General features: G+C 40.5%; 1 protein-coding gene across 1 annotated transcript; it reads left to right on the top strand.

Annotated features, from left to right (window-relative positions):
- The first annotated feature begins 5,323 nt into the window (after positions 1-5,323).
- Positions 5,324-16,116, top strand: KCNA4 (potassium voltage-gated channel subfamily A member 4). The gene is made up of 2 exons (XM_006119861.4): positions 5,324-6,136; positions 6,861-16,116. The coding sequence occupies exon 2, from the start codon at positions 7,672-7,674 to the stop codon at positions 9,667-9,669; it is 1,998 nt and encodes a 665-aa protein (XP_006119923.1). The 5' UTR covers positions 5,324-6,136; positions 6,861-7,671; the 3' UTR covers positions 9,670-16,116.
- The last annotated feature ends 1,533 nt before the right edge of the window (positions 16,117-17,649 follow it).

Below are 17,649 nucleotides of genomic sequence, written 5' to 3'. Positions count from 1 at the left end.
GTTAACTTTGTCACTTTTTCGCCCACAACGCTATACAACTTCCCCAATACAAAGAAGTTTAATGAACTGTTGTCAACACATTATTTGCTTGGAAACAGTTCATTCTATTTTCTTTGCCCACTTGAGCCTATATAAGTGGTACACAAAGCTATTAGGTATCAGGCTCCCATTTTACACTTATCTAAAGCCATTAATAATCAAGCTGAGCCTGGACCCTGATTTTTGCCAATATAATTTTCTATTGAAAGAACTGCATACAATTGTTTCTGATGTATCTGGTTGTCACAGCTGATAAAATGCATATACTTTTCCTGAGTATATGTGTGTATCAGTAAACATAACTGCAAGAAAGAGAAAGCTCATAACTGTTATTTCATGCCCCAATCCATGACGCAGTTGTGGATAAACTGACACATAAAGTTAATAAAGTTCTTATACCACTTTGGTGGCACAAGGTCAAATTTTCATTTAGATGGTGTCAGTAGGAAACTGGCAGAACTCTCCAGTACAATGATGGCAAAAAATCACTCATTCTCTGGGCTGCTAATAGTGGTGACTAGACAGAATTCATGGATTCATAAAGGTAGAGAGGACACAACTATGGGTTTTCTTCTCTCTACTATCTATTTAATGTGAAGGGCTCAGAGGCAAAGCAACTCCTCTCTTCTGACCAAGCTCATCTGGCCCACAATGCACCTTTTTATTCCCCATCAGGTTGGTCGCAGAGGATACACTAGGAACTCTGACATGCTGATTTGGGCTCAGAGTCTCCTATGGGAGTTACACTTTGTTACCACAAGGCTAAATTTGGGCTAAGATAGCTGTGTCAGACTATGCTCAAAAACACGAATCTCCTAACTCCTGACCTTGTACACGAACACAAAGACAATCTCTTCTAGTATAATATGTGTAAACTGTATGCATAATACTTTCTAACATGGAGTCCTTCAACAAAATGTATAGCACCTACAGGGTGTGACTGCACAGCAGGGCTTAACTCGAAATAAACTAAGCAAATTGAACTACGTCAATTGCATAGCTTATTTCAAAATTGGGAGCATCTACACAACACTTATTTAGAAATAGAGACTCTTCCTCCGACTTCCCTGTGAGGGGGGTGCGGTCTCAGAAGACCCCTTTTGGTGCCTCCCAGGGTGCTGACACGGCCACTGCCACTCGCCTTCCCACTCTCTGGGGCTCTTCACTGCCTGGTCCTGCCAGGCCAGCTCCCTGGTCTCCCCCAATCACGGCCCTGAGCTGAGATCTCTGACCCCCAAGAAGCAGTACAGTTACTGAACCTCTTCAAGTTTGATTAGAGTGCAGTTTAGGGCCCAGCTCTTGGGATACCACTCCCCAAATGACATCAAACCCCAAAGAATTAGGTAAGTCACCTTTAACAATGAAAGGGGGAATGTGCACACTGATTGCTCTCCCATGTAATAATTGCTTACACTGGGTTTGATAGAAAATAAAAGTGATTTTATTAAGTACAAGCAGTAGGATTTGAGTGGTAATAAGCGAGAACAGGCAGAGCAAAGTAGATTACAAATCAAAAGAAACAAAAATGCTTGGCTAATTCTACCCTGGAACCTCAGTGCAAACTTTTCAAACTCACCCTAAAACATCTTTTCCAGCTGCCCTTGCAAATCAGGGCTGTCTCCCCACCCTGGGGTCTTCGGCTCCTTCCTGCAGGTGCAGCCCAGCCAAAAGACCAAAGGCTCCTGCCTTCCTATTCTTTTTAAAGCATTCCCTTGTTCTATGGGGAATCCCTAAGGACTACTGCTAAGCCTTAAGGACAAAAGGCTATTTGCATATTACTGCTGAGACACTGGGGTCCCAATTGATGGCTTTCCATTTACACATTTAAAAATCATAAAGTATACCCTACTCCATATGTCTAATTTTACACACAAAAATGATACACACATCAAAATAAGATAAACAGAATCAGCTGATCATGACATGAAGATTGATAGGTTACATGAAATAATTTGCTCCAAGCACCTTTGAGTTATTTATATTAATGTTCTTTGGGGGGGGGGGGAGGGGGGGAAGGGATGTCCATCACATTCCCTTACTCCTTGTACAATGAGGGTTGCAGGAATCAGAGTAAGAAGTCCTCCAGCATGACAGTATTTTGACTTTATTTTGAAATAACTGCCTGCTGTGTAGACATGGACTAAGTATGGACGAAATAATGTGGCTGTGTAGACGTACCCACAGTTTTTGGTCTGATTCTGCAGTTTCTCCATGTGTGTCCCTTCCCCTGATGTCAATGGCAGCTGTTTGATATGAGAACTTCAAGTGCAGCCTGTAGATCCTAAAAGCATCGCTTTCCATTCAAATAATTGGACAAATTGGTGGCAGATATGACACAAATTACAAGACACTATCAAATACATTTGCTACTGGAAAACATATGTGCCATACAGTGAAACATATCAAAATTATTTTCTCTACATCTGTGACAATTTGGCACAATACCAGTTTGCAATGTGAGACATCTCTAGGCACAGAGCTACTGGAAAAGTTCTTGAAGCATTTTTGAATTCTTTGTCTTGAACCAAAATGTTGCTCTTTCCAGTTTCCCCCCAAATATATGGAATTTTAACAGTCCAAAGGCAGCATTAATTGTGATCTCACAGTCTAATCTCTCCCCAAATTATTCCTGACCAAAGCAGGAGCATGTAACTGCTGTCCATAGCCTCATAGCCAGAACAAGGAGTATATGTGCCAAATTTCACAGATCATGCTTCTGACCAGCCACTAGAATGGCCTGGTTCTACTTGCCAAAGAATACTTGCAAAGGCATCCTCTCCATGACTTTTTCTGAGATCCTTAACTGATGTGAAAATTTACCACCCCATATTTTCCCAACTCCACTCAGTTTCCTTTGGCATCTCATCAGGAGCAAATGCCACACACAGTCTAACACCTAATATCTCCTGGGTTTTGTATGCCTTCACAATGATTGTACTCTCTGCTTGCCTTGTTTCAAAACTGCAAATACAGAGGGAGGACATTTGATTCAGTACATTGAGCAAGCAGAGTTTCCCCCCTTGCTGAGAAGGAACCAAATATATCTAGCCTAAGTGATTCTTGCCAGGTTTTTTACTAACCTCATCTTAAAAGCTCCTAATGACAGGGATTCCACAGTGCAAATAATTCACTGAGCTTCATTCATCTTTATTTATGATAAAACCTAGAGGTTGAAACAACTGAGGCCCCATTGTATTCACTGTATGAATGCATAGAAATGGGCAGTCCCTGCTCCATTTCCCAGTCAAAACAGATTAGAGAGACAAAATGTGGGAGAGAGGAACTATAATTACAGATAGGGAACTGAAGCGCAGAAAAGTGATCTGTCCAATGAGACCCAGGAAACTTGTCACAGAACTAGGGGTAAAGCCAGGTTTCCTGAGTCCCTACTTAGTGCCTTACCTCAGGGCTATCCACTCTCCAAGACTATCTTCCCTTCTAACATTCCTTCTTCTAACATTGTTGTTTTGAAGAATCTCCCTGATCATGAGCTTAAAGGGAATCCAAGAAGAATAGAGAAAGTGCTAAGACTGAAAATCAACCACTTGTGCTATTTTTGTTCGAGTCTCCCTTTTCATCCTTCTGTGCAATCCAGGTCAGGATGGATCCAACAGGATCAAGGGGTTGGGTGCATGATTTTATGGGACTGCTGCATCAGTTTGCATTATGATCTGGATTTTTTATGTGCACTGGGAGTTTTTATTTCCACCCTTTATTTTGTTTGAGTGGGGTTACATTCAGATGCCAGTTATGCGTTTTTCTCATGATATTAGGCTGGGGTGCATTAGGATCTAGATTTTTTTTAGTGGAATAGGAGTGGTTATGCTTATTTTCCAGTTAGATCTCCCCATCCCCTACATGAATGTTGTAAAAACCTGGATCTGGCTCCAGCTGGATTTTGGGCATATTTGATATCAAGTCCCACATTCTACTATCTGCTTGTTTTTTTGGTGGAGTAGGAGGAGCTACTCTTATTTCTTCTTCCTGCTGTGGTTTTTTTTTTTTTTTTTGAGGAGAGTAAGGGCTAAAAGTGGATGGATCTGGTAGGATTCAAATCCATATCTGGGGTTTCGTAATGCTCTGCATAGTGAGCAGCTAGACTTATTTCTCTGTAGGAGCATTACAATTTGAGGCCAAAGTTTGGCAGGATTCAGGTATTAGATCCAGGGTTTTGCAATGTTCCTACTCCAGGGAGCACTGAATCAACAGTGTGTCCTTGTAGTTAAGAAGGCTAACAGCATATTAGGGTGCATTAGGAGGAGCATGCCAGCAGATCTAGAGAAGCGATTTTTCCCATTTATTTGGCTCTGGTGAGGCCACATTTGGAGTGTTGAGTCCAGTTCTGGGCCTCCCACTATAGAAAGGATGTGGATGCATTGGAGAGGGTCCAGCAGCGGGCAACCAAAATGATTAGCGGGCAGGTGCACATAGCCTACCGGGAGAGGGTGAGGGATTTGGGCTTATTTAGTCTGCAGAAGAGAAGAGTGAGGGGGGATTGATAGCACCCTTCAACTTCTGGAAGGGAGGTTCCAAAGAGGATGCAGAGCTGCTATTGCCAGTAGTGACAGACGACAGAACAAGGAGCAATGGTCTCAAGTTACAGTGGGGGAGGTCTAGGTTGGATATTAGGAAAAACTATTTCGCTAGGAGAGTGGTGAAGCACTGGGATGGGTTACCTAGGGAGGTGGTGGACTCTCCATCTCTAGAGGTTTTTAAGTCCTGGCTTGACAAAGCCCTGGCTGGGATGATTTAGTTGGGATTGGTCCTGCCTTGGGCACGGGGCTGGACTCAATGACTCCTGAGGTCTATTCCAGCCCTAGGATTCTATGATTCTAGGGTGGATTGGATTTCCCGCAAACCCCCCCCCCCCTCCAATAAGAGCAGTAGGGCTGCTTTTCTGTTATGAAGCAACACATTGGGAAATCATGGCCAAAAACCAGCAGGAGCCAGGTAGATCCAGCTGTTCACTGATGTTGTGTGCCACACTTATTCCTTGATTCCATTTGAAATTCCCAGTGCCTCTTGAGCGGCATAGATTTTCTTTAAAAAAGACAGCCCTCGGCACGGACCCGAGCTCTCCCTTGTATTAGCCAAGGTATGTATTATTCAACTCTGGCATATTTCTTTCAATAATTAATATATGACCACAAAAAGAAACAATGCGGGCGGGGGGGGGGGGGGGGGGAGATTGTAAATTGCTTAATGAGTGCAAGGAGGGCTGTGGCCGCTAGGGGCTGGCCGAGAGCTGGAAAGCCCAGGGAATAAATCAGACCTGGCGTTCGTCCTTCAGTGGCACGTAAACACAGTTGGGAATCGGGCAGCAGACGGCTGACAAAGGGGGCGAGAGCGCGGGAAAGAGCAACAGTTCCTGCGCCCGCAACTCACTGAGGCCAGAGTTAGCGGGAGCGCGGCGCAGGGGCTCGGGAGCGCGGGCGCGAAAGCCTCGCGGGGGGTCGGTTGTGTTGGGTTTAATTGCCTCGCTCCTCCTCGCCCCCGCCCTCCAAATAATAGCAGCAGCAACAACAAGTGGATGCGGTGTGCGCTGGACTGCGGGGCGCTCGGCTGCAGTGTAAACGGGCGTGCGAGGGGAATTGCCACCAACAGGGCGCCTCCTGCTATCACTCGCCAGTGCTCGGCTCGCACAGGGATTATTCCCCGTTGATTTCACCCTCCCGCCAGCGCCCGCTTTGGAGAGACAAGTGATCACACACACACACAAGCGTGTCCTCCCGCGCGCGCGCACACACACTCTCTCACACACACACTCTCACGCACACACACACACACACACGAATCCTCTTTTTTGTTTCCTCCTGGAGCAAGATTCTTGATTGTTGCTGTTTTGCTAAGCTCTGGGCTAAGAAGTGACCGTCGCTGACCAGATTTCTCCAGAGCTGGGCTCCCCATCTGGCTCCCCCTGGGAGATCTGCTTGTGTACAAAGAGAACCGAGACAAATAAGTCATCCACCTGTAGTTTTGGCTGCCCCTACACCTGCAACCCTAGGCTGCTTAGTTAGCACCGTCCCCTTCTCAGGAGCTCTTTCTCCACATCCTTGGACGAGCCAGAAGAGCGTTGCTATTTCTCTGCCTAGGAACAGTAAGTATAATAGCATTTTTCTTCCTGCAGCATATTCAGAAAGGGGTGTGTGCTGTTTTTAGGGGTGTGTGTGTGTGTGTGTGTGTTTGGGTGACCGTGTGTTGTTGCTCCAGGAAGCTACAGTTTGTATTTTTTTGTCAGACAAGCATGGATGTTGGTCACTGGATATGCCCAGGTATGTACCTTTTACTAAGTGACAGTTTAGTAAAAGGTGCATTGTGACTACATCACAAGTTAGATTTGAAATGTACTGTATCATTCCTGCAGTTAATTAAGTTCCCAATATGTAGCAGAGCTATTTTGTATACATCTCCGTGTCACATTTGATATACGTAGAAGATTTTATACATACAAATACAGTCTATATGTAAAGTCTTGCAAATTGTGACTGCCATGTACAGTAGTATTGATGTGAATGTTGCGCTCTCTCCTAGAGTTAGGAAGATAAAACAATTACATACTTAAGTACACCTATATGTGTATACACACACACACTCGTATCTGTACACACAATCATAGAAAACCTATGGGTGTATGGAATGAATGTGTGTGATGTATTAATGTGAAGGGGGTGTGTGTATGTGTGGCTGAACATCTTAGTAAATGACACAATTTGCATTTGACCTACACTGTGGCATCTTAGGAAAACGAACCAACCTTTTCTAAACCTTTCTGTTTTCTTTGTTATTTTTGTATGTATGTGTGTTTGCTGCATGTGCCTCAGGTTAAGTGCTTCTTCTGCATGAGCATAACCAAAGGGTGATCCACTCTCTTGTCCCCTATGGAGTCCTCCAAGCCAGTGTTGCAGCCTTCTCCTCCTCCTCTTGCCACTGCAGCTACTGCCCTGGCTGCTGCTCCGAGGTTTGAGACTCTGTTGACAGGCTGAAGAAAGAGGGCTTGCAAAGACCTCCTCACTGTGTAAACAAAATGATGGCTGGAAGTTACTTCAACTCCCTCAATATCATTATTAAACAGTAATCATATTGCTAGACCAAAGCATTACTTGGAGAAAATGATGAGAAAAGAGACTATTTGCATTTGGTTACAGTGATAAACTAAAGACCTGAAACTTTTCTTTGTCAAGAAAACAACAGGACAGTTACCTCGTTTTGTATGAACACTTGGCTCTTTATTGGGTGCAGTCCTTGGAGCTACAACAAAATCACACATTTGAAAAGATGTGTGGATTCTGTATTGGCCACTGAAGTATCATAAAAATAAAGAGGCTTGCCTGATGAAAGGATGAGGCCTTGACTCTTTCTGAAATCAAAACTGAAGGCTGCATCTTTTCTTTTATTTTTTTTTGTGAACAAAACACGGTTATATTTGTCAGACATCCTGAATGATAAGAAAATGCAGATTTTGTGGTGGTTACAATTTCACAAAACACAAATTCAGTTTTACTAATACCATCATGTACTGTGCTTCCAAGAAACTGTCCTCCAAATGCAAATGGCTTTGAACTTTCCCTCATAAAAGTCAAGGTGTGACTATAGATATCCCAGACTATTTTGTATTAAACAAACAGTTACAAAATGGAGGTTGCAATGGTGAGTGCAGAGAGCTCTGGCTGCAACAGCCACATGCCCTATGGATATGCTGTCCAGGCTCGGGCTCGGGAGAGAGAAAGACTGGCACACTCGAGGGCAGCGGCAGCTGCAGCTGTGGCAGCAGCAACAGCAGCAGTAGAAGGCGGCGCCTCGGGAGGAGGTGGTCCCTATCATCACTACCACCAGATACAGAGTCGGGGGGCTTCTTCTTCTCACGATGGCAATGCACCACATAGCAGTTTGCCCTGGCATCAAAGCAGTAGAAGGAGAAAGCGAGGGAGAAAAAGGAGCCACTATTTGAGTAGCAGGGAGTGTGGGGCCTCCTTCCTCTGTTCTGAGCTGCTGCCTCTAAGTGGCTCTGAAGAGAAGATACTGAAGGACTTGAGTGAGGAGGAAGAGGAGGATGAGGAGGAGGATGAAGAAGATGAGGAGGAAGGGAAGTTCTACTACAGTGACGAGGATGAAGTGGATGAATGTTCGTATTTGGACCACCCACCTGATGATGGTGGAGGTGACGGCGGCCCTGGGGGCTACAGCACAGTGCGCTACAGCGAGTATGAGTGCTGCGAACGGGTAGTGATCAATGTATCAGGACTGCGGTTTGAGACTCAGCTGAAGACCTTGGCTCAGTTTCCTGAAACATTGCTGGGGGATCCGGCAAAGCGGGGTAGGTACTTTGACCCACTCAGGAATGAGTACTTCTTCGATCGGAACCGGCCCAGCTTTGATGCTATCCTGTACTACTACCAGTCTGGGGGCCGGCTGAAGAGGCCAGTTAATGTGCCCTTTGACATCTTCACCGAGGAAGTGAAATTCTATCAACTTGGGGAAGAGGCCATGCTCAAGTTCAGGGAGGATGAAGGGTTTGTCAAAGAGGAAGAGGACAAGGCTTTGCCTGACAATGAGTTCAAGAAGCAGATCTGGTTGCTATTTGAGTATCCTGAGAGTTCCAGTGCAGCCAGAGGCATTGCCATTGTCTCTGTCTTGGTCATCTTGATCTCCATCGTCATCTTCTGTCTAGAGACTTTGCCAGAATTCAGAGACAACAAGGAGCTTATACTGTCCCTGGGCTTGGGCAAGGGACTTTTCAATGAGACTCTGCACCTGGATAGTGGGGGGCACACCATTTTCAATGACCCATTTTTCATCGTGGAGACAGTCTGCATCATCTGGTTCTCCTTTGAGTTTACAGTGCGATGGTTTGCCTGCCCCAGCAAAGCAGTCTTCATCAAGAACATCATGAACATCATAGATATTGTCTCCATCTTGCCTTACTTCATCACCCTGGGCACGGAGCTGGCCCAGCAGCAGGGCAGTAATGGTCAACAGGCCATGTCTTTTGCTATCCTGAGGATCATCCGTCTGGTCAGGGTGTTCCGCATCTTCAAGCTCTCCAGACACTCTAAGGGTTTGCAGATCCTAGGTCATACACTCAGAGCCAGCATGAGAGAGCTGGGGCTTCTCATTTTCTTTCTCTTTATTGGAGTCATTTTGTTTTCCAGTGCTGTTTACTTTGCAGAAGCAGATGAACCTTCCACTCATTTTCAAAGCATCCCAGATGCCTTTTGGTGGGCTGTGGTGACCATGACTACAGTTGGTTATGGGGACATGAAACCCATAACTGTGGGTGGGAAAATAGTCGGGTCCCTGTGTGCCATCGCAGGGGTATTAACCATTGCTTTACCAGTGCCAGTGATTGTCTCCAATTTTAACTATTTCTATCACAGAGAGACTGAGAATGAAGAACAAACACAGCTGACACAAAATGCAGTCAGTTGTCCATACCTCCCAACAAATTTACTGAAGAAATTTAGAAGCTCATCATCTTCTTCCACAGAGGGTAAATCAGAGTATTTGGAAATGGAAGAAGGAGTTAAAGAGTCTCTTTGCGTAAAGGAAAAAAAATGTCAGGACACAGGGAATGACAGTGAGACAGAGAAGAAAAACTGTGTAAATTCAAAATCAGTGGAAACTGATGTGTAATATTGAAAGTTTCCATATATATTTATGCATTTAAGAGAGTGCAGTGATAAAAATGAAATATGCAAACAAAAGCCTGAAGCATACAATGGTATGCTCTTTATTGGTTAAATACAAATAAAAAAAGTATTGCTAAACTTGTATTACATATCAAGTAAATTATATACCTTGTGGAAGAGGTGGTTTGAGCTGATGTAATTTCATACTTTATATTTTTATTAGAATGCAAGTGTTTTGCACATGAGGGGAAGAAACCATTAAAACCAAGACAGTTTTAAATTTGCTGTGTGAACTGTTGACATCACTAATAAGACTTCAGCGGTAAAAGTTGGCATTCAGAGGTATTTACTATGTAAGAAACAATGAAGTTCAGTAGTCATTATCTATTTATCAATGCTTTAATAGCTGTTGCCATGGGATTTCATAGTTATCTTCAAAACAGTAAAAATTATTGTAAAAACCAAAATTATTCTACAGAACATAGGTCTAAATTTTATCTTGAAATATCAAATGCTTGTTTTTAATTGGAAACTAACTTTGAAAAGGCTGCTGCACGTCCAGAAATTGTTTATTTTTATAACTCTGTTTGGAGGCATTGCAGCATTTGTTGTCTAATCCATGGAAGAAATGAAGTAAGAGAATAATTTAACTTGGTCCAAACGCAGTGACTGGAATGATTTTTGCACTACTTTATATGCTGGAGATATATTGAAAGAGACTTCATACTGTGAATGTTTACTAATGTAGTAGTTCAATGACAATCATTGGAAGAATGAATTCTGCATCTCATTTTACTGTTTTTTTCTTTGTGTGATGCTGATGGCTGAGTAGCTAATGTTTATTCCATATTCTTTTAATTATGAATATCTGCAATCTGGAAAATGACAATGAAGTAAAATTTTATATATTTTTTTGGTTTTTCTTAAATCAGTCTCCTCTACAGAGGCCCTCAAAAATAACAATGTATGTTATATTTTCTTTACTGATTACTTCAGCATTCAGAACCCATGATAAATACGTGCACTTTGTCAGTATTGATGTAATTCTGAGTAATTGAAGAAACTGTAGCTGTAATAAGACATTTAACTGCTGCAGTGACGAGGACTAAGAATTGCTAACTTTTAAATGTGCTATTATTGGAGCTGTGTTTTTTTCCTTAATTACAGCTTTCACCCATGTGCATTTGAAATAACCTTTAAGATTCATAATAGGCATTCTGGGATTTAGAATAAACACTTCAGGACCAAGCCTGTCCTCAAGACAGTATGTCTTGATCCGTTCTTACTTATATTTAAGCCAGTCTTACCTTCCTTATGTATCCCAAGTTCCCATTAACCTCAGTTGGAGATGTGTGTGTGCAAGGACTGTAGTATCAGGCCCATTGAGTATTTCAGAATTTGGAATGAAATATGGAAAGGATAATTTAACATACAGTATGCATTCAAAATAGCAACTTTTGGAGTTAGATTTATCTGAAAAGGGCATTATTAAAGTGAAACAGTTTTGGAGAAGGCATTGTTGTACCCAGAACCATCCAAATTATTATCCTTGAACAATATTGACACGAGCACTTTGGGATCTGGAAACAGGCATTGTGATAAGAAGATGGAGTTAAACAACACTAGTAAATTGGTGTGTTTTGCAATGGCAAGTATAATTGCTTATTTAAAAAATACATTAATATTATGGATGGTACAGAAAAAAAATTGCACTCAGCCCTGTTTGAAAGATCACAGATAAGCATTAGATTCTTAACATAAAATCCTGAACAGATTTCACCTATTTAGTGAACTGTCATTAAATTCAGCTAAATTTTATAATGTAATACCCAAATAGTTTTTATTTGTAGAAATTCACTATAAATAAGTAACATATTATATTTCATTTTTTAATAGGCAGCAGGTTTAAACAAACAAAAGGAAGTTTTTCTTCACTCAGTGCACAGTCATCCTCTGGAACTCCTTGCCAGAGGATGTGGTGAAGGGTAGGACTTTAACAGGGTTCAAAAAAGAGCTAGATAGATTCATGGAGGTCCATCAATGGCTATTAGCCAGGATGGATAGGAATGGTGTCCTTATCTTCTATTTGTCTGGAAATGAGTGTCAGGGAAGGGATCACGTGAGGATTACTTGTTCTGTTCCCTCCCTCTGGGGCATCTGGTATTGGCCACTGTTGGCAGACAGGATACTGGGCTAGATGGACCATTGGTCTGACCCAGTATAGCCATTCTTATTTTCTTATTCTCAATATTCTGTGTAAACAAATTTTAAAAAGCCAATAAACAGGGAATGTTAAGGATGAGCATTATTATTTATGCCATAACAATTAACCAAAAGAAAGTGCTCCCCTAACAAGTGTCAATAAAAACTTTAAGAACAATAATGGGCAACCTAAGTTAATGAGTGGGCTCCATCATATCAGTGGGCCGCAAAATCTGCTCTTATGTACCTAGAACTTGCAGGCTGTGCCATTTGACTCTCACAGTCAATGTGGCATGCGATCAGCATGCTCCTCACTTCAGATGCCCTTATTTTATGTGCATGTCCCTTTATAAAATACCAGTACAAAAAAACCCAACCCTATGTGGACAGAAACCAGTGGAATCTGGCATCCCTGCATATAAGCAGTTGCCCACCACTGATTAAGAACATATGGATTCCTTTGTATAATGGATTTATAGCAGTACTATATAAGCCAGGTCCCAGGTGATCTTATGTGAAAAGGTAGTGAAAAAAGGGAATATAATATAAAGGCAAATTAGTGGAAAATAAGGAGGGCAGGTTTGCATGATGATTTGCTGATAGGGAAAGTTGGGAATTTAGGCTGGATAAGAGACAATGCAATTTTGAATCTTGAGACTGGGAGTATTATAGAAATAAGCAATACAGCTCTTTGTTTCATAGGGAAACATATCTGTTTCATTACTCTTGGGACTTGCAGTAGTAAACAGAAGAACATTATGATGTCAGACAGAACTGCTGTCCCCTGAAGATGTAAGTGAGCCTGTGCACAGGTAACTGTCAGGTCAGGCAGAGATTGTCAATAGAAATGGGAATATTACAGCTCAATATTAGGTTGTGCTATGAGCTTGGCTGACCATTCTGAAACATAAAAAGGACTCTCTGTTTCTAGAAAGGAAACACATATTTTTATGTGGACCTTTGGATTTGATCAGTCAAGTGCTCATCAGTTTAACTAATTATGACACAGTCTGAAATGGCCAGAACCCTGTCATACAGTCAGTCCCTGAAAAGACCTAAAATCTGAAGGCTATAATCCTTGCCATGAAATGGCAAGTCTCAATAAAACACAATTTAGGCTGAAACTTTGTGCAAAAGAAACTCCCTAGTTAGGCACCTACTGTTCGCATTTATTACTACTGCTGGCGCTGTTAAAGCTTTCTTAATGTTATTTGATGCTAACATCTGCCAGAATAAAATGTTATCATCATTTGGACATTCTCAGATTCTCAATTTATAGAAGTGAAATGCATCCCTGGTGTAAGCGCGCTAAAGTCAATGAAGTAGTACCAGGGATACATTTGGCCCCAGTAATGTAGTTCCAACCATGCCACAACTAACATATGCTCCAGCTACAAATAACACAAAATGAAATATTTTGAGATTTTGGGCCTGCTTCTCTTGCAGTGGTGTAATATCTAGAGCAATTCCAGTAGAAGTCTTTGAGTTATGCCAATGTAAAGTGAGACTTCAAATGGAGTTTGTTACTTAAGTTTCTAAATTGCTTCTTATGTTCAGGAATAAATATATCAATTTATAGTAATACTTGGTGCCAAGACAAGAAAGCAGGTTCTGAAGGAGCGTGCTTTACTAAAGGTAGAGCTGATTTAGTGCACAACTGCAAAAACTTAATTTTTTTTCCTTGGTTACAATCATGCGGTTTCTTGAAATCACATTGATTCATGGAAACATCAGTCTAAAAGGCCCCCAAACTGGTATGAAATTAATTATTGTGTTTCTCAAGAGCAAAATGTCTAGGTTTTTCAGTGTTTAACAAAAACTTCTCAGAATGGTTTTAATGTAAAAACCCATTGCAGGTGGAGGAAAGCACAGTTCTTTGTTTTGATTTGAAGAAAATCTCCTATTACCTTTTCCTTTGTTGAAGAGAATCCATTTAATTAGTTTCCATGTCATGCAAAGTCATTTTAGGCCAGGGCATGGAAAAATTGTTCAATATGTGTTAGTCACAACAACCTTGTTCTTGGTATCTGGGGGTGTATGTGTTAAATATGAATTCTGGATTGTTCTTTGTCATAGAAAGCATAATTGGTTGGCCAGAAAAACCTACTGATTTCTTAGAAGACAATTGGTGTTAATTAGAACTAAATTACAGAACAGAACACTGAAAGCCAAGACTGGTAGCTGTAAACAAACTTTAAGGGACCGCAGGAAATTTGGCTATACTCATGATAAGTGGACATCTGGCTAAGTAAAATTATCCCAGACAATGGATGTTACCAAAGTAGAGAGTACCAGACTAGAGAGGTTAAACTTGTATTAGAATAAGCCTTGTGGATATTTGTTGATAGTCCTCAAATTAAATATGAACTTTACTTGACTTTTTTAGCTTCCAGCAATGCATTCCTTCAGTACCCATTTCTGACTGGTCCAGTGTTTGTTCTGTTTTCACTGTATCCTATTAGAAATACTGGTCTAAATTACTACAGTTAATTGGTATGAAAAAGTGATATGTCAAAACATAGCTTACCATTTTAAAATTGACATAATATCCTGTATAGATGCTATAATTTTTGTTATAACAGGGGTGCCCAGAATCCCAGTTCATAATATTTGTAGACATGGCTCAGGGTATGCATTTTATTGCTGATGTATTTGAATGACCAAATATTTTTGGCTTTGCAGTGAATGGGGTCTTGTGTAACTGTTTATCATATTTGTGCATTTTGTTTGAAACAAGTGAATGGGGAGAAATTAGTTATTTTTAATCATGGACTGAGACTGAAATGAATATTCCTTCATTTTTACAAAGATTATTTGAGGTGAATATAACTCTTGACAACCTAATTCCTGCTTAAACATTTAAAGATATTGTACCTGGGAACCAGGTATAAAAATTAAACTTTATATATTACTACCATGCTTTCTATGTATTCAGAACTCTGATTACATATTAGTTCATAAAGACAAGTCATTAAATCATTTTGTACTGAGAAGTGTTTGTGAAGTAATTTTTGTTTTAAACTTTTTTTCTGGAAAATTATAATTTGCCTTGAGGACTTTTTTTGCAACAGGTCCTTTACAAAAAACAAACAACTAAACAAATAAAAACAAAGGAAGAACAGAAAAGAAGAGAGATCTTAAGTTATGCTTCAAAATCTGATAAAAGATTCTGATTGGTGGAAAGTAGGTAAGTAAATATTTTGTTTAATTATTCCTTCAATTGTGCATGACCAGCTTTGCCACTAAATTCAAATTAGGAGTCAGATTGTTAAAAGTTCGCAAATGTAAGTATAGGCTATCCTCACTGAAGTCCAAGATATGTTTAAAAAAATTGGACCGATAGCGAAATAACTTAAAACGGAGATATTTTTCCCTGCAGATGACTTCTATTTATGCAAATTGGGCATTTTTTGTGCGGCTTAAGAGTGGGGAATGGGAGGAGATAGGTGGGATCAGCTCCTACAAGTGTCAACAACTTTAGTATGGAATGGATGCGTACCGGGGTGACTTATAGTGGAGATATAGTCCTGTATTTTATAAATTATATCTAATTGAGGTTCTTATATATCCCCCCCTTATTGTAGTATCTGAGCACCTTACAATCTTTAATATTGGTATTCTCATAACATGCTTGAGAATTAGGGCATACTGTTATCCCCATTTGTGCATTGAGACTTAAGGCATAGGGAGACTGAGATGGGGCCCAAGGGCATGCAGAAAGTCTCTGATGCAAGGATTTAAACCTAGATCTCAAAATCTGACACTAGCACACCGAATAATGGATCATGCTTTCAAAAGTATTTTCCTGAAACAAAAGTCAGATATTTTTCACTGCAGAGATGGTGGAGGGATGGGGAGGGTGGAATGGGAAGCAGGGGAGAGAACAAGATGGATACATCTCTTCTTTATTTCTCCTTTATGTGCTGCTGGGGTTTTTATGTTTAGTTTTTGGGGTATGGGGTATTTGATTATGTAAGTTATATGAAAAAGAGCTTTGACATATGAAGAGATAGATGGGTTTGTTATCATCTTCTGCATCAAAATAAATCTAAGAAATATAAAGTTTAGGCTCTGTCTTGAAACATTCAACTAGAGAAGATTTCTTTCAAATTGATGATGGAACTTGCATGATTGGATTCCCCAAATGATCACGTCATGGCCATAAGAAATATTTACTGATGATGGAAATAGAACCAATATTATACAATGGCATTATAGACAATAGGCTATTTTTCAGCCTAATCCTACTCCCCCGGAAGTTGATGTTAAAACTGTTGGCTTCAGTGAGTATTACACTTGGCCTTTATCAACTATTGAAAATACTATTATTACATAGTTTGAGAACACAGTTCATATTTGTACTATATATTGTCATTTATAACATGACCTGATCTTGTTCCCATTAAAGTCAATGGGGATTTTGCCTTTAATATAGGAGCAGAGCTGAGACCAGGATATCTGTTCTGAGGTTTGTTACTTGTACTGTATGAACAGTGTTTCATTTCCCTCCTTTATTGATTTCATATTGATACAGCTTTATAATGAATTCAGGGAGTTAGTGGGCGTTTCCTCTTGCACAGAGGAGTCCAAGTATAGAAATCAGCAAAAGACCAACGATATAAACTGCAGGTACTTTTTATTTTCTTGACTAAACAGAATGATGCACAACATTTCACTGTAATGCAAGTATATGAAAAGAGCTTTACATATCAGATCAGCTGAAACGAGCAGTACCTCTTTAAAGGGCTCATTAAATGGGCATCTTGCAAGGTGCTGAGTGCCCTCTCCTGGCACAGACTTCAAAAGGATTGTAGGATGCTGAGAATTTTCTGAGAGGGGCTCAAGCACCACAAAGAATTTGAACCTGTTTAGCAGTCATTTTGGCAAGGCAGTATTACAAGGCAGAAATGTTGCATATTTTATAGTCTGAGGTTGAAAGAAGCTAAAGAGTATTAGCCTTTCTGTTAAAGACTTCTTGCATTTCTGAAAAGCGAGCTGCAGATAGACATAGTGAGAAAAGAATATGATATAACTGAGCTTCATCTGGGAGCGTTTTGAAAATACTTTTGTTTGCATATTTAAAGAGCATTGTTATATTTCACTGTGTGCTGAATGGGAAGCTTTAGATAAATGTTATCCTGGCATGTATTTTCCTCGCTTCCAATAGTACAGTTCAGATATTATATAGCAATTTATACTTAAGTATTTACTTGTGTATCCATTTATTTCCATTAGTTATTCATAGGCACTATGGTGATCCAGGATATATGCATCATAAGGCTAAAGATAAAAAGCCGTAACAACTGCAGTAGTAGAGAGGCAGGTCGAGATTTAAATCTTCTATGAAAATCTTCTAAACCAAACTCTTGGGCTTTGCTTTTTAATTCATGAGCATCTGTTATAATAAATGATATTTTTATACAGTATGTCTGAAGGCAAGAAGTGTATTTTATGGCTAATGTTATTTTATTATTCATAGTCTGACAGAGGATTAGCATTTTTCATAGCTTCCAAGTGGAATATAGTATGAAGTAAACAAAGTAAACAGAACGAACACGGTGGAACCTGTATATCTCTTTATATTTTATATCTGTTGCTCTGTGACATGAATGAACTGTTTTGCCTGCAGAAACAAGAATGGAAGAAACTTTTCAAAAACTGACTAATGATATTTTCATTTTGGGGGGCCCAAACTGAGAGAACTTGAAGGGGCCTGATTTTCAATAAGTGCTGAGCACCTTCCTTTTAAGGTTTTTGAACTGTCCCCCAGAAACTGAGATGG

The sequence above is a fragment of the Pelodiscus sinensis genome, chromosome 4 (assembly GCF_049634645.1).
Source record: "Pelodiscus sinensis isolate JC-2024 chromosome 4, ASM4963464v1, whole genome shotgun sequence".
NCBI lineage: Eukaryota > Metazoa > Chordata > Testudines > Trionychidae > Pelodiscus > Pelodiscus sinensis.
This window is presented reverse-complemented; position numbering and strand designations above follow the sequence as displayed.

Bases quoted from the DNA above. Each gene is read 5' to 3' on its own strand.
- KCNA4 (XM_006119861.4), top strand. From the start codon at position 7,672: ATGGAGGTTGCAATGGTGAGTGCAGAGAGCTCTGGCTGCAACAGCCAC.